Here is a 26,491-nt window from a genome sequence, read left to right as displayed (position 1 = left end):
GTCCCAAAATAATTAAAGTAAAAAGGGATGCTATAACTCACAGTGATAAGAGTGGTAAAGTCGATAATGAAAGTATGCAAGTAGTAAGTCGGTCCGAAAGGTCGTCAACCTAAGTCAAAGGTTACTAGGTCAGTATGTTATCCTCATAAGTTCTAATAGTGCATAAAATAAGTTTAAGTGTCATCATCATCATCATTCATCATTGTAAAAGTTAAGTAAGGTTAACAAGTATAGATGTCGAAACAATAGGCTGACTTTGATCAGCTGATACGGCCTCTACGTAAATCAAAAAGACGCGTAATCAGTGGCTATGGCTCCATATGGGAGTGCTATAGTTTCTGACCAATTTATAGACTCAAACTCGTCTTCCTTTAACTGTGGCAACGGTTTAAGTGCGATTAGGTCATAATTTTCAGCACAACGTTACAAGGGTGTAGTGATTTTGAAAAGGCCATAAATCCCAAACCATAACTCGAATTGAGACGAGTCTTAAACGGAAAGTCATCTAATCGAACCAGGCTCTCTGAAAATTAACTTTTCCAGTAGCCCAGGAGCCTAATCAGATCCCGAAAAACAGTAAGCAAGGTGCTCCGGTGGGGTTCTTAGTGCTTGAGGCTTATCACGGTTCTCATCCTTGATGCTTGTAGCTTCAAGTGTATAACTCGTTGATGGGTTAGCAACACCTTGACCAAGATTCTACCATCAACACACAATATGTTAAGACCAAGTAAGAACACAACTCATTTAAGAGTCTTAGATGGATGATGAACCAAGGTTACATCATATCCTTAGTCTTAACACAATTACAAGTTACATTTACAACTAAAGCTACAAACTTTACTTCAATCAAACAAGTATATGAACATAATCTAAGTCAAATAAAGTGATAGAACCCTAAGCTAGAGAGCTTGGATCCTTTTCACACAAGTTATACGGTCACAACGCTAGAAAGCTTGAACCTTTAGTGTTCTTGAAGGCCTTGAAGCATAAAGCTTAGATCTTTAAGTTATATTAAGACCATAAACACAAGTTTTGATCTTTATAACAAAATAATGAGATCATAAGTTAGGAAACTTAGATCCAACAAAAGATATGAAGATTCAAGCTAGAAAGCTTGCATCTTGGTTGTTCTTGAAGATCTTGAAGCATAAAGCTTGGATCTTTAAGTTACATGAAGATTACAAACACAAGTTTAAATCTTTATAACAAAATAACAAGATTAAAGTTAAAAGATATAGATATACAAAGTAGGTGAAGATTCAAAGCTAGAAAGCTTGAATCTTCCATGTTCTTGAAGGATTCAAATCCAAGTTTGAATCTACAAGATGTAATCAAGATCAAAGCTAAAAAGCTAGACCCTTTAATGATGATGATGAATTCGAAAATGATAAGAGAAGAAGAAGAAGAAGAAGAAAAAATTCAAAAACTTACAAGTTTTAGAGTGAAAAAGACTAGAGAGGAAATAAGAGAGTAAGTGTGTGTGAAATATAAATGAGAGCAAGTGTAAAATGGATGGAATGAGGCTTGTATTTATAGTTGAATTAGGGTGAGGGTGGTGGTGATAGCCGTTGGAATGGAAGGGGGATAAGGGGGACACACTTTTGCTTTTTGGTTAATGGTTGTCTAAAGTTGGTGCTTATGTTAGGATCCCATGCAACATTAAGGATAATACTTGACAAAAATACTAGCATGTTCCCTATAATAAATGGGCATTTGTCTTACATATTAATGGGTCACTAGCTATTAATAATTGGGCTAATTAAATAGTCCACTAACTAGTGTAGGGTGGGCTAAGGCCCAACAAGGTAGAAAGTCCAACAAGACTAACTAGTAAGCATAAGTAAATTACTACGCGTAATTCAGCATCCAAAAACCCAAGTAATTATTATTATGAAATAATAAAAAAGATTTCGTAGCCATAATATTCCGATTACGACAAAAGTTAAACGTGTACGCAGTACGCAGTTTGTTCTTAACGTCAAGTGACACTAACGGTCATAAAGGCTTCCGGTGATCAAGTTAAGCATCCTACATACTTAAAGGCACGTTTTAACACATAAATGAAAGTAGGCCATGTGTATAAAGATTCGAGAGTATAAAGTAGCACAGTACGCACAAATACGTAGTTTCGCAAAAATCACAAGGCACAAAAACAAGTCGAAAAAGTCGGGTCGTTACACCTAACTATGGACTAATGAAATTGGATAATTAAAATGAATTAAAATATTGATTATAGCATATGAAACTAAACAATTCTTTAAGTTTGCCACTTGATTTCATCTTAAATCTCATTTGCATCTTGACGATTACAATCTGCGTTCAAACCTTTCATGATTCATGTAAACACCTCACTCGAAAGGATGAACCAACCGCACTTCATCTACGGAAGAAAAGATTGATGCATATAGTTATGCACCTAAAAACACTCGGAACCTGAGTAAGCGTTTAACACGTATCTGTGATAGCTCCTTTGGCATTGTTATTACCGAAAATAATATTGCAATTCTTTTTCAAATTAGCCAATTTTGTCACAGCTCTAGCAAATGAACTTTAATTTTTCATTTGAATAAGTCTTATTAAAACCGTGATATATAAGTTGCCTTTCGTCATCGTTATCGGGGAACCGTTTATATTCCACCACATTAGCAGTAAACTTACCAGCAACTCCATTAATATTTTACTTTCTGAAAAATCATCACATTCATCGAAACCCTGTCAAATACTCATCCACATCTTGTAACGAGAATTTCCATATCAATTTCTGGTAATCAGAAATTAATATTTTTGATCTCGCCACGTTTCTACATCAACAGTTATATGTATACATATAACATTTATCTCTTAGAATCATGATCTTCCATTCTGAAATACTGAAAAGCACTCAGTCTACGAACCAATATTCCAAAGTTTGAAAAAGCGGAATGAAACAACAGAAACAGTAGACAACCATAAACGACCTTAACCGTCAAAAGTATGATGATAAAGAATGGAGTGTAGGAAACGCTCAATAGAAAATTTGGTACTAAAAAGCGGATTATGCGAAATTATGAAGAGGGCCGTGGACGAATCACAAGGACTAAACTTGTACATAAAGAATCCTAATGATTCTGATTCTGATGAAATCTTTAACGAATACCTTGCTCCTTAATCGCTCTAAATCATCGTGAATAAATTTCTTCATCACAATTTGATTTAAAAATTCTAAGATATTAGCGTATCCTCTATTATAAATGTCCTCGATATTTCTGAAGATAACTTCACAACTATTCTTATCCGAAATCAGTTATCTTCTCACATTATCAGTGTCACATCAGAAAGGAAACTGTTTTCGTTTCTAAATTCTGAAAAATTCGAACTTAAATTATGAATGTTTTTGAAGTAGTGTTGGGAACTGATGCATGAGTTAGTATAATATAATGACACTTGATCAACGTGATTATATTACAGTAAGTCATGCCGAGTTTCTAATGGGACATGATGATTCACGGAGCATAACATCATCATGTGCCATGTTACATAACTCTTTCATTCTGCTTAACTTCTGAACATATCAAGAAAATATATTCTTGATAGTTCTATTCTCAGTGATTATGGTAATTTTACAAATCAAATCGTGCTATTAAGTTCTTTCTTGTTAGAACATTAAGTTCATTCGAAACTTCATACCTACGAATTCTGGACCATTATTCGCTTGACTTAAAGTCGGGAAGAGAAAATAAAAGGATGGAACTATAAAATATAAAGAAAATGAAGAGAATGGATTTATAGTGAAATATCAGACAAGAGAAATTGAGACAGATTATTGCATTTAAGAAAAGAGGATTCTAATTTCCTTAATTATCGATGAACCAAATCTTATTACGAAGATTTCCTTTAAATCCCTTGAATTATGGAATTCAACCGTTACCACGTCAAAAGTTAAGATGAATCTTTGATTCATAATTTCACTTTTTGGTGATAGCTTCATTCGTACTCCTCGAATAATCGAATTATTCTATCCTTATTACTCAATGATGATAAAATTCGATTTATCGACTCATATTCGTCATGAAAACATTTTTATCATTAGCCATGACAACCTCGATCAAAATTCGGGACGAAATTTCATTAGCGGGTAGGTACTGTGACGACCCGGAAATTTGCGACCAAATTTAAACTTGATCTTTATTCAATTCAGACACGAGAAGCAAAGTCTATTTAATTGAATCTCAAAATTTTGAACTGTTGTTATACATTCAACTAACCTTCGACTATTCCCGACGATTCACGAACAATTGTTTGTAAATAAATATATTCATATATATAAATATAAATATAAGTATATATATAATAATAATTAGAAATAATAAAGTAAAATTTATACATTAAAAATTAATATGTAAAATAAGATATAAAATAATTAAGTTATAATTAAAAATGAATTTATATAAATATATGATTTCCTTATATAATTACTATTATTTGTATAATGTAATATATATTAAAATGTATAAAACATAATACTCAAAATAATTTATTATGTAATGTATATGAGTATATTATATAATCAATGATATGTAATATTAAAATATTAAATTATGAATATAATAGTTACAATAATATTGTTATTACTTTTAATATTAATATCAATACTAGTGTTATTAAAATTATTTTAAATAAATAAACTATAGATGCGAATTTGATAGATTTAAATTGTTATAGTATTATTATAATTATTATTATTATTATAATTATTATAATTATTATTATTATTATTAACAATATTATTATGAATTTTATAGTTATTATTATTATTATCATTAATAATATTATTACTACTATTATATTATTATAAATTTCTATTATTATTATTTAAAATATTAAGAGTATCATTATTACAATTATATTTAATAATTAATAAGATTAATTATAAATTTATAAATATACGAAATATACTGATATATAAACATAAATATACGAATACAGATATATAAAATTATATAGATACAGATATATACAAATATAAACATTGATATAACGTGTAATCTGTTATCTGTCATTTTCTTTTCTTATTTTTTTCCTGATGTTCTATTTATCCTGTGATTTAGTGTTGACTATAATTCACTATAAATCAGATTATTAAACTAGATGGTATGAATTAAATCATTGGATTCTTCATTATCATTATCAACTATCAATTATTAATTACCATCATAAGGAAAATCATACAGAAAAATGAGTAAACCAGACGACACCCCTGTACCTGGTTTGATTTCATCTAAAACTCGATTTTGAATAAATTCGCAAAATCTAATAATGCAGTGATGTTAGGGAAGATCAAATTAAACTATCTGTAAGTTTTCATATTCCAATTTTTTCTATTAAATTCTAATTTACGAGTCAAAGCTTAAATTCAAAAAGTCAAACAATTTGTCCATCAAGAAATTCGTAATTGTATTAATGTTTCTGATTAAATTGATGATTCCTAAAGTTTATAGGAAGGATTTAGAACAAAATTCATGTTATAATTGCAACCTAATACGATCTAAAACTTGAAATTCGAATTAGAGTTCATCGTGTTCTTGACAGGAATTGGCAATAGCTCGAAAACAAATAAATTATCAAAATGTAAAAATGCAGATGTATTAGTAATCTATAATGCAAACTATCTGTAAAATTTCAAGTCTCAATTTGATGAACTGAATCCTAATTTTAGAGTCAAAGATTAAACATAAAAACTCAACTGTTTTGTTTATTAAGAAATTTGAACTGGTTTCGTTGTTTCTGGATTAGTTAAGGATTCACAAGGATTCTGGGAGTGAATTACTATCAAATTCATGTTACAATTATAAACTAAAAAGGTCTAAATCTCGAAATCAAATTTAGAGTCTATATTATTATTATTTTCGCTAACAGACTACTTCAGTCACTTTGATTTTATTTTTTCTGTTTCAATAAATCGATATACCACAAACTGTTAATTCATGATACTTTGATAATGTTAAAATCAAATGAAAAATTCTTTATTGTGAATTGAATTGAACCTGGGTCGATTGTATTGGTGAGGAAGAAGAAAAGGAATATATCGAGTTATATAATTTTGTGTTGTGTTTAGAACAGATAAACAAGCCAGCTCAGCTGGCGAAGAGTGCTGACGGGTATCGAGAGGTCGCGGGTTCAAGCCGTACGTGGGCGTTTATTTTTTTTCTTTAAAGACCTATCACATTGAGGTAGTTTTTCTAATAATTCTATTATTATTACCACTAGTTAATATTATGATTAAAATTATTATTGTTTTGCTTATTATTGTTATTGTTATTGTTATTATCAAGTATTAGTATTGTTAGTATTATTATTACTAAGTATTAGGAATATTATGATTATTATTATTATTGTTATTATTATTAGTATTATAATTATTAAGATTATTATTATTACAAATATAAGTATTATGATAGAAATCCATTTATTATTATTATAGATACAAATATGAAATTCATTATTATTAATGTTATTACCAATATCATTTAAAATATAACTTTATCATTATACAATTAGTATAACTATTATTATTATTAATATGATTAGGGTTATTATTATTATTATTATTATTATTATTATTATTATTATTATTATTATTATTATTATTATTATTATTTTTATTATTATTATCATTAATATGAAAATAATAAAATTTATTATTATTTTCTTCTTTAATATTAGTATAAGTATCATTTTAAATTATTAGTATTATTATTAATATTATCAACAAAAATATTATTGATATTATCATTATAAGTATTAGTATGATTATCATTAATAGTATTGTTATTATTAAAAACTATTATCATTATTATCATTTTTACAAAAATTATTATTTTGATATCATTAAAACTATTATTATTATTATTATTATTATTATTATTATTATTATTATTATTATTATTATTATTATTATTATTATTATTATTATTATTATTATTATTATTATTATTATTATTATTATTATTATTATCATCAAGTATTATCTATATCATTATTATTAAAATAATATTGATTATGAAAATAAAAGTTTTTAAATGACGTTGTTAAGATTACAAGTATTAAAATAAAGATTATAAAATATACTTAAATTACATAACTTAACTATATTAATAATTCTATATATAAAATGTAAATATATAAATAATTAATAAAACTTATAAATTATTAAATATAACAAGTACATCACTAATAATAATATATAAATTTATTCAATCACAATTATGTGTATTAATATATATACAAATGATATAGGTTCGTAAATCCGAGGCCAACCCTGCATTGTTCAGTATCGTCGTATGCAAATTTTTACTACGAAATATTGTATTGTGAGTTCATTTGATTCCCTTTTACTCTTTACATTTTTGGGACTGAGAATACATGCGCTGTTTTTACAACTGCTTTATTAAATGCTTTTGGAATATATTTTTGAACAGCGAATACATGAAATGCATTTATAACTGTTTTACGAAATAGACACAAGTAATCGAAACTACATTCTATGGTTGAATTATCGAAATCGAATATGCCCCTTTTATCATGTCCGAAGTTGTCCCGGAATGATGGCGAATTTATCATGTCCGAAGTTGTCCCGGAATGATGGCGAATTTATCATGTCCGAAGTTGTCCCGGAATGATGGCGAATTTATCTTGTCAGAAGTTGTCCCGGAATAATGGTGAATTTATCATGTCCGAAGTTGTCCTGGAATGATGTCGAATTTATCATGTCCGAAGTTGTCCCGGAATGATGGCGAATTTATCATGTCCGAAGTTGTCCTGGAATGATGGCGAATTTATCATGTTCGAAGTTGTCCCGGAATGATGAGGATATTCTTTATGCAACTTGTTAAGGTCGATTACCAGGTGTTCAATCCATATGAATGAATTTCATGCATGATGTTTATGGGAAATGGGAATATTAAATCTTGTGGTCTATTAAAATGATGAATTTTATTATTTACGATAAACCTATGAACTCACCAACCTTTTGGTTGACACTTGAAAGCATGTTTATTCTCAGGTATGAAAGAAATCTTCCGCTGTGCATTTGCTCATTTTAGAGACATTACTTGGAGTCATTCATGACATATTTCAAAAGACGTTGCATTCGAGTCGTTGAGTTCATCAAAATTATTATTAAGTCAATTATAGTTGGATATATTATGAAATGGTATGCATGCCGTCAGCTTTCGATGTAATGAAAGTTTGTCTTTTTAAAAACGAATGCAATGTTTGTAAAATGTATCATATAGAGGTCAAGTACCTCGCGATGTAACCAAATGTAATGTATTCGTCCAGATGGATTAGGACGGGTCCTTTCATATTTCTTGAAGTATAGTTTTGAAAAATGTAAAAGTGCTTGGTTAGAAAAGTATGGGTTGCTACTCTTCTCAACATTAGTTTAAAAACCAATCAGCTTAATAACATTTATGTCAGCAGATAAAATGTTTTGAATTATGTTAGTTATTTCTGCTGTTTGGTCTAGAGACGCACGAGGTTCCATAGTAGCATCCTTTTCAGGAGCAGCAGTTGAGACTGGTGCAACCTCCCCTGTGGCATGCTTGGAGCCAGCTTTAGCATGTTTGGATTTGCCTGTTACCAAGAAATAGATAAGTAACGGATTTCAATACTAGAAATGAGTAGTCAGTATATAAAACTATGGTTGTTCTTTATTATCAGAGTTCACCAGATTATAATACAACTACTGCTTTACCAGTATCTGTGACGGTGGCTGTTCTAGTTGTGGTAGCTGGATTTTTCCTTCGAACAGTTGGCTTGCGCTGAGGTCCCTCCCCCTCAGCTGGTGCACTACCAGAGGCAGTCGATTGGATAGCTCCACCTCGAGCAGCAAGATACTCAAGTATTGCTGGCGTCAAGTCAGCATATGGAGCAACAGGTTTCTCCTTTGTCATACCCCCTTGCTTTAAAGGCAAGTCGAATAAAAAATCAGTAATTTTCCTGTAGGCATCACCCAGCTCATGTTCAAAAACAAGGCTTAAAAACCTTGGAAAGGGGATCAAGTGTGTTCGTTTTGGTGCAAGCACCATTTCCCTTAACCTCAAGTAGATCTCAGCAGCATAGTCAATATTCCTGTTGAACAGCAGCCCATGACCTATCTTAAGCTCAAAATCTGAGCATTGATCAAAACTTCCGGATTTCTGGCTGATGCACTTTGTCAGCAAACCAAAGAAATAGTACCACAACAGTGGCATGTGCTTCCTCAATGGGCTGTAGGCCACAACACCAGCATAGCTGATAATTTCTAACACCTCCCTTCTAACGTCATCACTTGAGGGTGAATCAACAAATGATTTATTTGAAGATAACAAAGTTCGATGTTTTATTACACTTTTGAAGTTCTGTTCGAGATAAGATGTTATTATAATCATGATTCAATTAGGGAATTTAAAGTGGTGAACTTCAAGTGGGAGCCATGTAAGAGGAATTTATATTTCACATTGATTTCAATATTTTGCGGTTTTATTCATGCCTTTAAAGATTTATCATTTGCTAGAGATTTGAGTTGAAGATTTGAGTTTAAGATTGCTTGAGGACAAGCAATAGCCAAGTGTGGGGGATTTGATCGGTCCTTATTTGACACGATCGTTTATGCTTAACAACGCAAAAGTAACCATAGTTGAGTGGAAAATGAGATACTTTGATATGGTTTTGTATTTTATAGCTGAGAAAAGACATTGGTGTGAAACGAGATAGAAAACAGCGTTTAAAGGTGAATTGCGGACAAGAATGGAGAGATCGAAAATGGAACCAGGAAATTAACATTGGCGTAAATTACGCCACATCTCAGATACGTTTCAGGGAAAATTTAAGTTTCTGGCCTAAAAATACGCCACATTGGGATTAACACTGGCATAAAATATACCAGACTTGGCGTAAATTACTCCCATGCAGATATTCTGACACCGGAAAATACGAATTTTAGCTTTGTGATCAAGTTATCCAACCCCTATATAAAGGGAGCATTAGGGTTATGAAAACAACACTTTTTCCATCAGTTTTGAGTGCATAGATCATCCGCAAACACATAATAACACACCAAATCATCATTTCTCAAGGATTCAAGCTAAAATTCAAGTGTTGTTCATCATGCAATCTTCAAGAATCTTCATGATCATCATCACCAACATGTTTGACTAGTTTTCTTAACTTTATCCTTTCCATGAACATTTAAACATGTATGATTTCATTCAAGTTATGTGGTTTATGATGTTTTAATACTTATGGATTATGATATCGTAAACTAAACCAATTATTGATTGATGTAAGTTCTATGTTTTTGTTATTGCATGTTGAATTATTGTGATTTAACATTGTGTTCTTGATCCAACTTAGTGTTAATTAGATTAGGGATAAAGACATATTGTCTAGGTTGCATAGTTCAATCCCAAGATAATAGAATTGATGAACTTAAGAAGTCTTGTCTATGAGATTCGATCGATATTTGGTAAACATAATACTTGTTTGAATGAATGCATGTTAGATTGGGATTATGAAAGGATAAAGGTTTTTAATCTCATTGTTTACATCTCAACACTCTCAATTGCACTCTAGTTTAAGTTTTAAGCTTTAATTTAGTTGATTAATCTTAGTAGCTCTTAGTTAACAAACAAACTAATCTTGAAATTGCTTGCTGTTAACCACTATTTTTCGTGGAACGAATCCTGCTTGACCTATATAATGTAGAGTAATTAGGCTATTTTTGACCGGCCCTTCGACACTGATCAAATTTTGGCGCCGTTACCGGGGAAGTATGCGCTTGATTCCAAGCTCTTATTTCATTTGCTTTCTTGTTAAATTAGAAAAACCATAAAAATCATAAAACCATAAAAAAACCAAAAAAATATTGTTTTCTTTTATTTAGTTTTTGTCAGTTTTACTCTCGGTATTCTTGTTTTTGTTGAAATGTAGGTTAGTTTATGCAAACTCGGAGTTCAGGAGATCAAATCTTGAGCCTTAAAACCCGAAAATCGAGAAATCTGCAAAAGCTAATCAAAAAGCTACAAGGACTCCAAAAAACTCGACGGTGGCTTCAGCATCAACACAACCACCAGAGTCACATCCTATCGTTCCACCAAATTCTCCTAAATCATATTCCGGCGTCGAGGATGAAGTTTTTGTTCATGAAACTGAAATGGTTGAACGTGAAAGAGGAGTAGACACCTACTACCAACCGAGTGATTATGCGTATCATTCACCCATTGTTTTTCCCGCTCCGTCAGGGGGAAACACACGAAGATTTGATGTCCGACCTCAACTCATCTCGATCTTGCCAACCTACCGAGGTATGACCAATGAGGAACCGTATGAACACATCACCTAGTTTAATGAAATATGTGCTACTAATCAGGTAAACGGTTTCACTGATGATGAGGTACGCCTTCGCTTTTTTCTTATTTATTAAAAGATAAGGCAAAACGATGGTTTCTCTCTTTACCCGCCCGGAGTATTAATACTTGGGCGGAGATGAAAAAACGGGTTTTAGAGGAGTTTTATCCCATAAGTAAAACTTCAGATATGCGTATGCAAATAAAATCTTTTAGACAACTACCTGGTGAATTGTTTCATGAAGCGTACGAGCGTCTGAAGGAATTACTTAGGGCATGCCCTCACTATGAGATACCAAAATGGGAATTAGTCAAAGTCTTTCATGATAGTATAGATTCTCAAAATAGACAATTCCTTTTGGCGGCTAGTGGTGGGGCATTCCTAACACGAACTAGTGAGGACGAGTGGACCTTCTTTGAGCAATTAAGCAAGGGTTCGAAAACCCAAGCTTCGGTTAATAGAAAACAACCTAGTACATCCCGAGTGAATCACATGTCTGACTTGGGTAGTTCATCAAGGAACCTTAAGCAAGAACTAGATGATTTGAAAATGCTTATATTTAACAACCCAAACCAGGATCTTGCTTGTAATGTGTCACATGTTCAAGAAGTTTGTGAGATATGTGGAGATCCTTCTCATTTTGCACACAGGTGTAGGAATGAGATTCCATCGGTGAATCAACAGATAATGGAAGAACATGTTAATGAGATTCAGGGAAGGAGATTTGATCCATACTCCAACACGTACAATCCGGGAGGGAGAAATCATCCAAACTTTAGTTGGAGCAACAGCAACGCTTTAAATGCTAACAATCAAGGAACCCAACCAAGACCTCAAAATAACTTCCAAAACCAGAACAACTTTCAAAATCAAGAGAACTACCAAAGAAATTACCAAAACCCTTATCCTAATAACCAAAACCAAAACCAAAACCAAAACAATTACCAAAATCAAAGCCAAAACCAAAACCAAAATCAAAACAGTTCTCCACCCAATCAACCATCAAGCTCGGATGCCAAGATGGACGCGTTTATTTCCGAAATGCAAAAAATAGTGGAGGTGCAAAACAATTCTATTGGTGCATTGGCTAAAGAAATTGGTAATGTAGCAGAGAGTAAGGGAAATCGAGAGCCGGGTACCATTCCAACTTATACAGTGTTAAATCTAAATCATAAGGACTCGGGCAAAGGACATAGTGTGAATATGGTAGGCACCTTGCGTAGTGGAAAGAAGTATGACAACAAGGTTGGTGAGAAAGAGGTAGCTCAACGCGATGCACGTAAGTCTCCTATCGTTCTTGATTAGGAGAATGAGGTAAGTGAAAATATTAACCTTGGGAAGGGGGTGGAAAATAAAGAACCCATCATTGAGGAAATTGGAAAATCGGGTACGGAACCAAAAACCGTTCCATTTCCCAAGGCCTTAAAGTCCACGAACCAATTCCCTTATGGGAAGAAGGGACCACAACCAGAGGGCATGTGGGAAACATTTAAACAGGTTAAGATTAATTTGCCCCTTCTCGATGCTATTAAGCAAGTCCCGTCATACGCTAAGTTTTTGAAAGACCTTTGCACTCAAAGGAGGAAGCAAAGGGTAACTTTACCTAAGAAGGTGGAGTTAACCGAGCACCTAAGTGCGGTTGTCTTGGGTACACTCCCACCTAAGTTTAAGGACCCGGAGACCTCATTGATAGCGGTGACCATAGGAAACATAAATGTGAAAAAGGCGTTGTTGGACCTAGGAGCTAGCATTAATATCTTACCCTTTTGTCTAGTTGACCAATTTGAATTGGGATTAATGAAGAGAACTGACATAATTATTCAACTAGTGGACCAATCAATCAAAATGCCTAGGGGTATGTTAGAAGATGTGATAGTAAAAGTGGAGGATTTCTATTACCTGGTTGACTTTGTAGTGATGGATATTGAACCTACGAATAGAGATGCCCAACCCACGATAATCTTGGGGGGCCCATTTTTGGCAACCATAAATGCCCATATAAATTGTAGAACGGATGCCATGGACATATCATTTGGAATATCTTTAATTCTCTTCATACCCCATGTGTCCATGAATGCTACCAAGTAGACATAGTTGATGAGAAAGTGGAAAAACATGCTTCCCATTTGATAAAAAATGATGTGGTGGAAGTATTTTGCTTAGGTGATGAGGATGACATTGAGTGTGAGGAAGTTAAGGCGGTTAAGTTGGCCATATTAAGTACAATGGACTCTAGGTGACCACCTTAGACTCATAAATACGAGCCATTACCCAAGTCCATTGATACCAACATAAAACCATCGTTAGAGTCACCACCAACCCTTGAGCTTAAACCGTTAACGTCCTATTTAAAGTATGCATTCTTGGGCACTAATGGCACTTTGCCAGTTATTATTGCTTAAGATTTGACAGGTGTGCAGGAACAAGCTTTAATGGAGGGGCTCAATAAGTACAAAGCTACAGTGGGATGGACAATAGCTGATTTGAAAGGGATAAGTGCCTCAGTGTGTATGCATCGTATAGTGACAGATCCTGAGGTTAAAACTTCTCGTGACACCCAATGAAGGTTAAACCCGAACATGCAGGGGCTTGTGAAGAAATAAGTGCTTAATTGGTTGGATGCATGGATTATCTTCCCTATTTCGGATAGTCAATGGGTGAGTCCCACTCAAACAGTGCCAAAGAAAGCTGGAATCACGGTCATGGAAACCGAGGAAGGAGAAAAGATCACAACTCGTCCAGTGACGGGTTGACGGGTATGTATTGATTATAGGAAGTTAAATGCCGCGACTTCAAAAGATCATTTTCCCTTGCCTTTTATTGACCAAATTATTGAGAAGTCGTCAGGTCAAAATTTTTATTGTTTCTTAGACGGTATTCGGGATACAACCAAATACCTATCCATCTTAATGACCAAGAAAAAACAACTTTTACTTGTCCATATGGAACTTATGCTTTTAGACGAATACCTTTTGGTTTGTGTAATGCACCTGCTACTTTTCAAAGGTGTATGATGAGTACTTTTTTAGAGTTAATAGGCGAGTCTTTAGAAATTTTCATGGATTATTTCTCAATATTTGGCAAGTCTTTTGAATCGAGTCTAAATATGTTGGAAAAGGTTTTAAAACGGTGTACCGAGACTAATCTCGTCCTTAGTTAGGAAAAGAGCCATTTTATGGTAAGGTAAGGGGTGGTTTTGGGACACATCGTGTCAGAACGGGGATTTGAAGTAGATAGGGCCAAGGTGCAACTAATTTCAACGTTTCCACCACCGTCCAATGTTAAGGGGGTAAGGTCATTTTTGGGACATGGGGGGTTCTATCGTAGGTTTATCAAAGATTTTAGTGCGATTTCTAAACCATTGTGCAACTTGTTGTTAAAAGATGCACCATTTGACTTTGATGACCAATGTAAGGAGGCCTTTAATACCCTTAAGCGTAAGTTGACCGAGACACCCATTTTGCAATCACCCGATTGGACCAAACCATTTGAAATCATGTGTGATGCAAGTGATTATGCAGCTGGGGCTTTTTTAGGACAAAGGGTTGATAGGAAACCGGTAGTTATATACTATGCTAGTAAGACTCTTTCGGACGCCCAAGTGAATTACACCACAACCGAGAAGGAATTATTAGCGGTAGTATTTGCCTTAGACAAGTTTAGATCATATTTGTGGGGATCTAAGGTAGTTGTTTTCTTGGACCATAGTGCATTAAGACATTTGTTAGAGAAAAAGGAGACCAACCCTAGATTAATTAGGTGGATCTTGTTATTGCAAGAATTTGATTTAGAAATACGGGATAAGAAGGGAATAGAGAATGTGGTGGCGGACCATTTGTCTAGGATACCCCTGCCACCTTTTGACCCTGCTAAACTGATCCAGGAAAATTTCCCGGATGAGTGTTTGTTTAGTGTTGTGCAGGTACCGTGGTTTGCTCATATTGTTAATTACTTGGTGACTAACAAAGTACCAGAGCATTGGAACAAGCACAAGAAGGATTACTTTTTCTCACAGGTTAAGCATTACATTTGGGAGGACCCGGTTCTTTACCGAATTGGACCCGAACAAATCATAAGGGGATGTATAGCGGAAGACGAGCATAAAGACATACTAGCTGATTGCCATACTTTTGCATGTGGAGGACACTATGGAATAAAGAAAACCGGGTACAAAGTACTCGACTCAGGTTTCTTTTAGCCTACTATTTTCAAAGATGCATGTGAGTATGTTAAAAATTGTGCTAGGTGTCAACGGATGGGGGGAATTTATAAACGTAATGAAATGCCCATGAACCCAATTTTGATTTGTGAAATTTTTGATGTTTGTTGCATAGACTTTATGGGACCTTTTCCATCTTTCGGGTTTGAGTACATATTAATGGTCATTAATTATGTCTCCAAATGGGTGGAGGTTAAGGCCACTCGGACCAATGACCATAAAGTTGTTCTTAAGTTCGTCAGGAAAAATATTTTATGTCATCATGGTGTTCCAAAGGCTATAATTAGTGATGGGGTTTCGCACTTTAAGAACTCCCACTTTGCTAAACTTTTAAGGGATTATGGGGTAAATCACTGAATTGCTACACCTTACCATCCCCAAACATGTGGGCAAGTGAAAGTATCTAATAGGGAACTAAAAAGGATTTTAGAAAAAACCATGAATCCTAATCGCAAAGATTGGTCTTTAAGACTAGAAGATGCACTTTGGGCTTATCGAAAAGCATATAAAACTCCTATTGGTACTTCACCTTACCGACTTGTATATGGGAAGGCATGTCACTTACCTGTTGAAATTGAGCATCGTGCAGAATGGGCTATTAAACAGGTGAACATGAACATGGATGAGGCAGAAAAAGCAAGAAAGTTAGAACTATCGGCGTTAGATGAGTTGAGACGTGATGCTTACGAAAGTTCAAAAATCTACAAGGAGAAAACGAAAGCGTTTCATGATAAGCAAATCGTAAGGTGAACGTTTGTGGTAGGACAAAGTGTGTGGTTATTTAATTCAAGGTTGAAGTTATTTGCAGGAAATTTGAAGAGTAAATGGAACGGGCCATATGTTGTCACTAAGGTTACTTCGCATGGGGAATTGAAATACAAGATCCAAAAGGCGGAGAACCATTTTTGGTTAATGGGCAACGGTTGAAAATTGCTCTAAATTCATCACTTGAAGATTCCAAGGTAGTTGAAATGGTTCACTTTGAACCCATGAAAGCCCATCAACTTAGAACAATTCAAGTGGATGAATCAAAGAATTATGTTCGTAAAGAGAGCATTGATGCGTGGCTTGATCAAAATGTTACTATTAGTCATATGCCCAATTGTGTCGCTTGGGATGATGATGGACGATTTGATGATGCAACTGATGATGCGATATCTGAGGTTATTTCGGATGAGTGTTTTGATGAGTTTAATGAAAAGTTGTCATTGGAAGAAGATACTAGAGGAAGACTGGAGATTCTTCGTCAAGAAGAAGATCCGGGTGCGGTGCTGTTCGAATTAAGTTTCATTGGGGTATTACCTCACTTTGCTAACGATCATCGTGAATTCAAAGTGATTGCCTATACGGGATCTTCAATTAATATCATGTCATATGAGATGTACAAGCAATTATTTCATGATGAGTGTACTCTATGTTCGTTGATTAAATCCGATGCGGTAATCACACTTGGCAACAATACTAAGTGTAAAGAATGTGGGGTACTTCATAATGTGATGGTTAGTGTGAAAGGTGTTTTCCTTGAGGTACCATTCACCATTTTTGATATGCCAACGGATGGAGATGTTCCATTGTTAGTGGGACGTGGATTCATTTCAACCGCGGGTGGTAAAATAGACCCGGGGGCGGGTGCTATCACTTTTGAAGGAGGAAATGGAACATTTAGAATTTGTAATTCGGAAAACATGCAGTTTCCTTCGGCCTATATAGTTGAGAGAGAGTTTAATGATGACTATTGCATGATGCTTGGGGTGCAAGAGAGTGACACGAATGAAGTGGTTAGTGAAGAAGTGGTTGATGATACTATAGACATGGATGAGATCTATCTATCAAAGTGTTGAGTGTGGGGGCAAATGACCCTATCAACGCTTAGATTCCGAGTTGAGTGAAGATGAGAAAGCTGAAATTTTGCATGATTTAATGAAACAAAGGTACGAATACTTCAAGAAAGCAAGAGGTTATCACAAGTTGACTAGGAAGATGTTGTTTGAGCTAAAACCGGAGGAACGTGATGTACTTCTAGAGATTATTGAAGAAGAGAAGTCTTTTCACTTCTATTTGGAAAGACAACTGAAGAAGAAGAATGATGAGAGTTCGAGTGAAGTTGAAACCATTTGTGTTAACACGATTAAGGAAGCACCCAAATTAGAAAAGGAACCGGATATAGATGTAGAAGAGATTCGAGAGACGCTTGAGAATATGTGGGGTAAAGATGTCACGACCACCGTCTCGATTTCCCAAGACGTGGTGTGAACTTTAACATAGTATCCCAGGTTATAGTCAACGTAGCACCGGAAATATAAATATTATTATATCACGGTCTCTGTTTTTAGTTTTGGCACATCGTGGTTACCAAATACAAATACAGACATATTACAAATACAAATACATCATAATCTAGCCTATCAATACAAGATTTAACAAAAGACATTTTTAAACTTCCACAATGCCCGACCTGAAAATGTTCCAAAAGTTAAGTACCTGAGAGAAATACTTAAAAACATCAATATAAATATTGGTGAGTTCATAGGTTTTGTTACAATGCATAAGTTAATGGACATAAAGATTTCATGTATAAAACAGTTAAAAAGATATTCTATTTCATGAGCTTTCGATATCGAACGTTAACGTAAAAGTAAACGAAAACAAGCATCACTTAAGGTCTAAGTGCATATGGTCGAAGGTTATGCATCCGATAGCCTAGAAGGCCTATCCTGATGTGAGGAGTCTTCCTCAAATAAATCTATTCATAATATTCTCTTTTACCAAACCTGTAATTAACGATATCAAAATCGGGCTTTCTAAATTGACCTTTGTTACTCAACATAGAATATAGTTGTAAGTACTTGATTCCAATATGTAAAATAGTAAACAAGTATTATCTCATCCTAAAAGTATAAAATATTGATTAAAAATGGGACTACGAACTCACAAGTGATGCGGTGCAAAGCATTCACGGTAATTAGTCAGATTGTGTTCGGTGTTTCGGGCTTGATACCTAATGAAATGTTAATAGGTCAGAGGTCATACTATCTAATATAGTACTTAAATTAGGTTTAAGATCAATCCCTTAAGTAATCTTACATGTCTAATTCGGTTCTCGGTTTCAAAAGTTACTAATTCATAATTTTAAATGTAGGCTGTTTTGACTAGTTTTACTATAACATTAGTGTAGGTGTTTCTATTAATCTAGACACCTATTTTAAGTGAGATCTATCTTTGGAAATCTCTTTGAGTTCACTTTTCAAAAATGTAAGGCTCCGTTGGTGACTCAAAATAAAAGTTGGTCGAAGGTTCACTTCTTTACAAGTGTGCAAAACAGTTCAGTATTACACTATGAGTTCCTAGGTGAGTTTAAAAATAGCAAAACTTATTTATTTGACTCAAGAATTTTATAGAAGTCTTAGGACATATAAAAGTGCTTATTCTCAAAAGGAATAACCTCCAGGTCTTCATTAACCTTGTCTTTAGAGATAAGGTTTTAGACCAATTTCTGACTTCAACAAAATCTTAGGTCAACTTGATGGGGCTATATTTCAATGATTTCTTAACGGTGTTTAGTTTTTTAACTATCCATAGTTTCCTTATTAAGTCTACTTTTCAAATCAGAAGCCTTTAGTTCAAGGTCTATCTTATATTTTGATTTATACATGAATCTTTGACACTTGGTCAGATTGCTTTAAATCTGAACTTGTCTCACCAAATAAAAAATAAAAATGACTTTTTCTTTGAGATAATTCATGAAATCTTTACTAGAAGTCTCAAACACATATATGAACATCATATATATTTATGAGTTCTAGAGATTGTATCATCTCGTTTTTCATCATACATGTTCGAGGTACGTAATTGATTTTTAGAATGTTCATACTTGGTTGTATAATTGTATAAAGATGATTTTACAATGCGTGTATGAAGGGTACCAAGCATGTACGTGTTGCTTGTTAGAATTTCGAAGAAAACTGGACGTTGTTTGAGTTACAAGGTGTGTACGTACCTTTTTGACCCCAAATAAAGTTTGAGTTGATGTTTCAAAACTTTACCATTAGAAATGAAATCTTATTACGTGTCTAATGAAATTTGATTCATTAAAAACGGAGTTACGGTAAAAAAAGTTATGGCCAAAACAAGTTGCTGAAGTTCGGATGAAATAGGCTAACTCCGCGGCGCGACTAGAATCTCCACTGCGCGGATTTTGCCTATTTTAAGGGTCAAAAAGCTTGGAAATTGTGAACTAAAGTCTCCCTTTAAGCCACGGCGTGGAGGGTTTACTCCGCGGCGCGAAGATAGGCACGATCTGATCCTTTTCAGCCTTTTAATGAGTTAAATAAAGGGCAAAATTGGTATTTCACATGTGGACAGTTTTGGAGCCTCAAATCTGATCCCAACCTTATCCAAACCTCATTTCTTCCATTTTCTTCTCATCCACTTCCATCAAAACCTAGAGAGAAGGAGAGGTTCTAGAGAGAGAATTGGAGATTTGGAGAAGAAGAGTGAATCGGGTCAAGTCTCAAGTTTTAAAGTTGTTCCCTATGTCTCTAGCTACGTTGTGATAGTGTTGATAAGTCTTAACTCCGTGTTTTGAGTTTTAATTGATTTATAGCTAAGGTTTGTTCATTTGGAACTTGTAAGACCCATTTGGGGGTTAAATGGGTGAATTTGGGTTAAATTGATGTAAGAAAACCCTAATGGTTATAATCTAGGGTTTGGTCATGTAAATTGAAGTTTGTAAGTGTTATTGGTGTTGTTAAGTCACTAATACACTTGTGTAATGATGAAAGATTGTTAATGGGTGCAAGTTTGACCAAAATATAAGTCTTGGTGTTAAAATGGGTCAAATGGGTAACGGTTGACCTAGTTAGGTAAGATGGTTATGAAATCCCCTAAGTTTGTGTTAGTTGGTGTTAGTAGACCTTAATCACTAGATTTTAGTGATTTATGATGAGTCCTGGCCATTAATGGGCGGTTTTGGTGTAAATGGGTCATTTAATGCATTTGGATCATTAAATGCTCAAGAGTTAAGTGTTGGTGGTTAGTTCCACTAGTTTGTATGTTGATTGTGTACTTAATGTACTAGGTACCTTGCGTTGAAGCTTGTGGAGTTGTATAATCATCATCACCTAGGAGTTGAGGTGAGTGGAATAATTATACATGTATGTATATAGTATATTTATTTGTATGCTATGGAATGATCCACAGAGCCGGAAGTGCCATAGTATGTGCGAGTGTGCTAAGATGCGAACCACGGAGCCAGTGCCATCATGATACATGTGTTGTAGTGTGAACCACGGAGCGGGTAGCACTATAGCACGGGTGTTGAGGTGTGAACCACGGAGCCGGTATTGCCTCAACAAGAGTATGACTCGAGTTGTGATGTGAACCACGGAGCCGGTAGCATCAAAGTGTGAACCAAGGAGCCGGTAGCATTATAAAATGAGGTTTGAACCACGGAGCCGGTAACACCAAAGTGTGAACCAAAGAGCCGGTAGCATTGTAAAAGAGTATGACTCAAATGAGTAGTGGCATGAACCAAGGAGCCGGTAGTGTCATAGCATTACGTATAGTGTAAACCACAGAGCCGGTAGCACCATGACGCGAGTATGGTTAACCATATAGTTTGTGTATGTATTATAGTGTAGCATATTTTATTTCGGAGTATATGCTATTGTTTATGCTAGTTGCGGTATTGGAGGTTATTAGCTTTATATTTGGAGCGTATGCTAATATTATATTGCTAGCATGTTTGTGGTATGTGAGTAGGTGGTTACAAGTAGGTATATTATATATGCTTGTGTATACTTATTGCACTCACTAAGCGTTAGCTTACCCCTCTCGTTGTTTACATTTTTAGATGCATGTATGGAGAAAGGGAAGGGGTTGTTGGGCATTAGATTTCCCATGTTGGTTGCTTGGTGAAGCTTTTTGAAGTCGAACTAGAGTTTTGGGTAGTTTAGCCCCAAACCATGCTCGGGTGTTGTTTGGATTAAAACTAGCATGTTAATGGGTCGAACTTGTAAACACTTGATTAAAGGCCTTTGTGCCTCTTATTGTAAACGTTAAACTTGTTGTATGTTTAATCGGGTGGCATGAAACGGTTTACTTTATGTAATCACTAAATTGGCGCGTTAATGGTTTATTGTTATTATATAAAAAAAATTTATCGGGTTGCATACGGGTTAGGTTGTTTCAGAGATCAACCATAAGTTGGTGTTTAGGTCATAGACTTCAAGTAGAAGTTTGGACAGCTCAAAGACAAAACAGAATTACATAGTTTAACCACTTTGGTTCTTGGTTTAGCTTCATTTTAAGACATAGGACATGTAGAGGTCTTAAGTTTACTGATCTAGCATCAAGATCATGGTTAGCTATATAGTCATCATTGAGTGATTTAACACTCTAGATCAAGCTTTTACACCATGGAAGTTCTTGATTATGACTAGAAATGATGAATAGATTAAGTTAGCTTGTTATACCTTGATGATATGTGATCCTAAAGCTTAAAGAAGTTGATCAAGAGAGGTATTTAGATTTGTATTTAGAGAGTATAGAAGTGTGAGAGATAAAGGAGAGTGATCAAATGAGTGAATGGAGGTAGAAGTGAGGTTATATAGAGATGGTGGTGGATGGTGGTGGGAGACGTGGCAAATGGAGGAGGAAGGGGAGGGGTGACTCACCATTAGCAATTAATAAAGTCCATGATGGTTTTTTTGATGGGCTTTTGCTTAGGGAGGAAGTATTAGGGAAGTTGGTTTGATGATATGGATGATGATGATGAAAAACGATGATGATGATGATGATGATGATGATAATGATGGTGTAGATGTTCTAGTCAATTTTTGTTTTGTAAGTGTACATGTACTTGTAGTCTTTTAATGTATAAATTCTAAGACATTTACTTGCATGTTTAGGGTTTAGGAAGTAAGCTAAGGTTAGGTTCTAATCAATATAGATCAAGGTTGGTTAAGTGAAAGAAATGGCTAAGTACAAAGTGATCAAGACTAGTTGTGAAAATGATTAAGTGTAGAAATGTTTTTATCTTATGATCAAATGTTCAAATGAAATTGTTTTATGTTTTTAATCTAAGTACTTGGTAAATAAGTTTATTTATTAAGTTAATATAAATATAAAGATATAATGTACAAGTCTAGGGTTTATGAAAATGAGTTAGGGTTTAGGATGATAAGCTAGGGTTTTAGGACTTCATGCAAAATGTGTGAAGTAATACTCAGTCAACTAAAACCTAAATACAACCTTAGAGTTATACAAACCCTAAAAATAAACCAAGACATAGATCATTAAATTTACTCATCAAGTCAGAAAAGGTAACTTAAAGAAGTTAAACTAGACAACTTAAGTCGAAAAGCTAGAGTTGTGACATTACCTACCCGTTAAGGAAAATTTTGTCCTCGAAATTTAGGAGGTACTTCGATTATCGAAAAAATGGGGATATTTCTGCCTTATATGATCCTCTCGTTCCCACGTGAACTCTGGACCTCTCTGTGCATTCCAACGAACTTTAACAATTGGAATCCTACTATGTTTCAACTTCTTTACCTCACGATCCATCACCTCTACTGGTTCCTCAACAAAATGCAACTTGTCATTGATACTTAGTTCTTCTAAAGGAATTACTAAATTCTCATCCGATAAGAACTTTTTCAAGTTTGAGATATGAAAAACATTATGAATACCACTAAGCTCCAGTGGTAGTTTCAATCTATATGCAACTGAACCAATCCTTTCAATAATCTCGAAAGGTCCTACATATCTCGGGCTCAGTGATATGGCTAAAACGGATGGTTTTATTTGTGCGGTGTCTTTAGGTCGCAACACGTCAATTGTAACTATAAAAAGGGAACATTTGTTTTAAATTTATATTTAGCGGGGCCTAAATTGTACTACTCCTTATTATGAGTAAGGAAAGTATGACCTAGAGTCGTATTTTTGAGATATCAGTAGAATCGAACCTATATCTAAAGCTTAAGATAATTCTAAGGTGCAGGAGTAGTGGGTGATTACCTAATTTTGGATTTTCTAGATTAAAGTAAAGTAAAGTAAATGCGATAAAATTTGTAATTCAGATAAGGCTAAAACAAGTGCATGTTACGATTTCATCAGTTACTTTGCTGATATTATGGAATACTGGCTAATGGATAGGCAGTGACCTTGTATTTACTATACTAGTCCTAAATGCCCCTGTCATAAGACATGCACTGGGTAATGCGATAGGCTTGGAGATTCTGAATAGACGGCAACGTCCCTTACCCCCGACGCCCGTGCAGTCTGACTACAGGTATACACGTTTAGACGGCTCATCCAATTGAGCGACTCGGTTGGGTGACGTATTAACATTCCGAAATGGTCTAAACTTTCTTAAGTATAATAGAATACATGGTTTTCCTTATCCGAGAGACGTGATGGGTCTCGATGCTTTCGTTAATGATTGGTTTAAAAGATAGTTAGGCCCTTAGAAGAGTTCAACCATAAAGAACACCATGGCCAAGTCAAGCTGACTTCCATAAAAACGTTCGGTTATCCTAACAGTCCAATCCTTTATGTGTTCGAACAAACAGTTCCTTAATTAACCAAGAATCCCTCAAGCGGGGTGCAATGCTTGAGACGGCATTATGGTGAAGTGTGCTAGTCAACACTAACTGTGTTCCATGGCCTTACTTAGCAGAGGTACAGCTTACAACAACCGTTGTGCTTCAGCGTGCACGTACGAAGTTTATATGCTTGGTGACTACACTAGCATGGTCTAGGACCGACAATGTACTAGGGGTCTAGTCAGATGTTTCACTACGAAAGAGTCCTCAGTCGGAATCCAAGGCTCGGTGGACTTACTACAACTGGTGTGCCTTAGTCAAACTCACGTTGTATCCGATAGACTTCTCTTACCAAGGGGTGATTGATGTTATGCGAGGTGTATACGAAATAGTATTAATTTTTACTAGGAATTACTATTAAATACGATACAATTTTACACAAGTTATTTATTTATTTATAGAGTGGATATACCTAAACCTTGCCACAACACTTATAGGCAGTGTACCTAATCGTACAGTAGTGTAGTTTTTAGTAAGTCTGGTTCGTTCCACAGGGATCTTAGCCAAGTTTAACACTATATTTTTAAAACTATATTTGTAAAAATATATAAACATATATAAGTAGTATTATTATTATAAAAAGGGGGTTTTACCATTTAATGACCGATTTGTCGATTTTAAAACTTAAGTCGCAGTTAAAACCTAATGTAAAATATTAAAAATATAAAAGACTTAATTTAAAGCGTAAAGTAAATGACAATAATGAAATTGCGATAAATTAAAGTGCGATAAATAAAATGACGATAAATAAAATTGCGATAATTAAAAAGTGCGATAATTAAAATGACAATAAATTAAAGTGCGATAATTAAAAGTGCAATTAAATATGAAATACAGGAATTATGTGAAAGGACCCGTTCATATACATTATAAACGATTCACAATAGTTGATTACATCGCGAGGTATTTGACCTCTATATGATACGTTTTACAAACATTGCATTCGTTTTTAAAAGACAAACTTTCTTTACATCAAAAATTGACGGCATGCATACCATTTCATATTACATCCAACTATAATTGACTTAATATTAATCTTGATGAACTCAACGACTCGAATGCAACATCTTTCAAAGTATGTCATGAATGACTCCAGGTAATATCCTTAAAATGAGCTAATGCACAGCGGAAGATTTCTTTAATACCTGAGAATAAACATGCTTTAAAGTGTCAACCAAAAGGTTGGTGAGTTCATTAGTTTATCATAATCCATCATTTCTGTAATAGTAATAGACCACAAGATTTCAGTTTCTATAAATATCCGTACACTCGCAAGTGTATAAAAGTATTCTATAAGTTGTAGGCACCCGGTAACAAGCCTTAACGTTCATGTTTTACCCTCTGAAGTACACCAGATCAGGTGTGTTTAATATAACCTCGAAGTACTAAAGCATCCCATAGTCAGGATGGGGTTTGTTAGGCCTAATAGATCTATCTTTAGGATTCGCGCCTACCGTACATAGACAAGTAGTTTAATGTTACCAAGCTAAGGGTATATTTCTGGTTTAAACCCACGTAGAATTAGTTTTAGTACTTGTGTCTATTTCGTAAAACATTTATAAAACAGCGCATGTATTCTCAGCCCAAAAATATATATTGCAAAAGCAATTAAAAAGGGAGCAAATGAAACTCACAATACTGTATTTCGTAGCAATTATGTATATGACGGCACTGAACAAGTGCAGGGTTTGTCTCGGATTCACGAACCTATATTAAGTATATATATTTATATGTTGATCAATATCTGTCTAACAATTTAGGTCAAGTCGTAGTGTATCACAATCCTAATGCTCGAGACCGACATGCAAAAGTCAACAAAAGTCAACTTGACCCAAAATGACTTTCAAAATCTATACATGTTTATTATATAACTTATATATAGTAGTTTTATATATTTAAATATATTTATCAGATCTTATTATACTAAATAATACAAGTCATTTACTAATAAATAAAAATTTATATTAAAATTCATATATGATAAAAATATACTTTTATATATCTCAAGTAATAAAATTTATAAAATTCACTTAATATCATAAAAATATAGTGGTATGTATTATTAATGTAATTACATTACGTGTGGTAAAAATATCTTTGTACGCATATTTATTTGATAAAATAATATTGATAATAATAATAATGATAAAAATAATAAAATGACAGTTTCAATAAAAATATTAATTTTTAGTAATAAAGATAATTTTAGTAATAACATCAACTGATAACAGTTATAATAATCGTTTTAATAATAATATTAAAATTAATGATAATTCAGTTGACCATATCTTTTAATTCG

At 34.0% G+C, this 26,491-nt stretch overlaps 2 protein-coding genes and 1 pseudogene across 2 annotated transcripts; 2 read left to right on the top strand and 1 right to left on the bottom strand.

Annotated features, from left to right (window-relative positions):
* The first annotated feature begins 11,505 nt into the window (after window positions 1-11,505).
* Window positions 11,506-13,931, top strand: LOC139868715 (uncharacterized). Its single transcript, XM_071857051.1, has 4 exons — window positions 11,506-12,110; window positions 12,351-12,627; window positions 12,673-13,347; window positions 13,788-13,931. Exons 1-4 carry the CDS (start codon window positions 11,506-11,508, stop codon window positions 13,929-13,931), a joined length of 1,701 nt encoding a protein of 566 aa, XP_071713152.1.
* LOC139869730 (small nucleolar RNA R71) lies at window positions 11,547-11,660 on the bottom strand (annotated as a pseudogene).
* Window positions 13,932-16,024: 2,093 nt separating the features above from the next.
* LOC139868714 (uncharacterized) lies at window positions 16,025-16,513 on the top strand. The gene is made up of 2 exons (XM_071857049.1): window positions 16,025-16,332; window positions 16,378-16,513. The coding sequence occupies exons 1-2, from the start codon at window positions 16,025-16,027 to the stop codon at window positions 16,511-16,513; spliced, it is 444 nt and encodes a 147-aa protein (XP_071713150.1).
* The last annotated feature ends 9,978 nt before the right edge of the window (window positions 16,514-26,491 follow it).

This window comes from Rutidosis leptorrhynchoides, chromosome 9 (assembly GCF_046630445.1).
Source record: "Rutidosis leptorrhynchoides isolate AG116_Rl617_1_P2 chromosome 9, CSIRO_AGI_Rlap_v1, whole genome shotgun sequence".
NCBI lineage: Eukaryota > Viridiplantae > Streptophyta > Magnoliopsida > Asterales > Asteraceae > Rutidosis > Rutidosis leptorrhynchoides.
The sequence above is the reverse complement of the archived record's forward strand: the minus strand, read 5'-3'. Positions and strand labels throughout refer to the sequence as shown.

What these genes read in the sequence shown, in the direction of transcription:
- LOC139868715 (XM_071857051.1), top strand. Translation starts at nt 11,506, where the DNA reads ATGAAAAAACGGGTTTTAGAGGAGTTTTATCCCATAAGTAAAACTTCA. An exon ending in TTTGATCCATACTCCAACAC is followed by an intron (nt 12,111 to 12,350) that starts GTACAATCCGGG and finishes AAATCAAAACAG; the next exon opens with TTCTCCACCCAATCAACCAT. An exon ending in TCTTGGGGGGCCCATTTTTG is followed by an intron (nt 13,348 to 13,787) that starts GCAACCATAAAT and finishes ACAGGTGTGCAG; the next exon opens with GAACAAGCTTTAATGGAGGG.
- LOC139868714 (XM_071857049.1), top strand. Translation starts at nt 16,025, where the DNA reads ATGAATCCTAATCGCAAAGATTGGTCTTTAAGACTAGAAGATGCACTT. An exon ending in CATGATAAGCAAATCGTAAG is followed by an intron (nt 16,333 to 16,377) that starts GTGAACGTTTGT and finishes ATTTAATTCAAG; the next exon opens with GTTGAAGTTATTTGCAGGAA.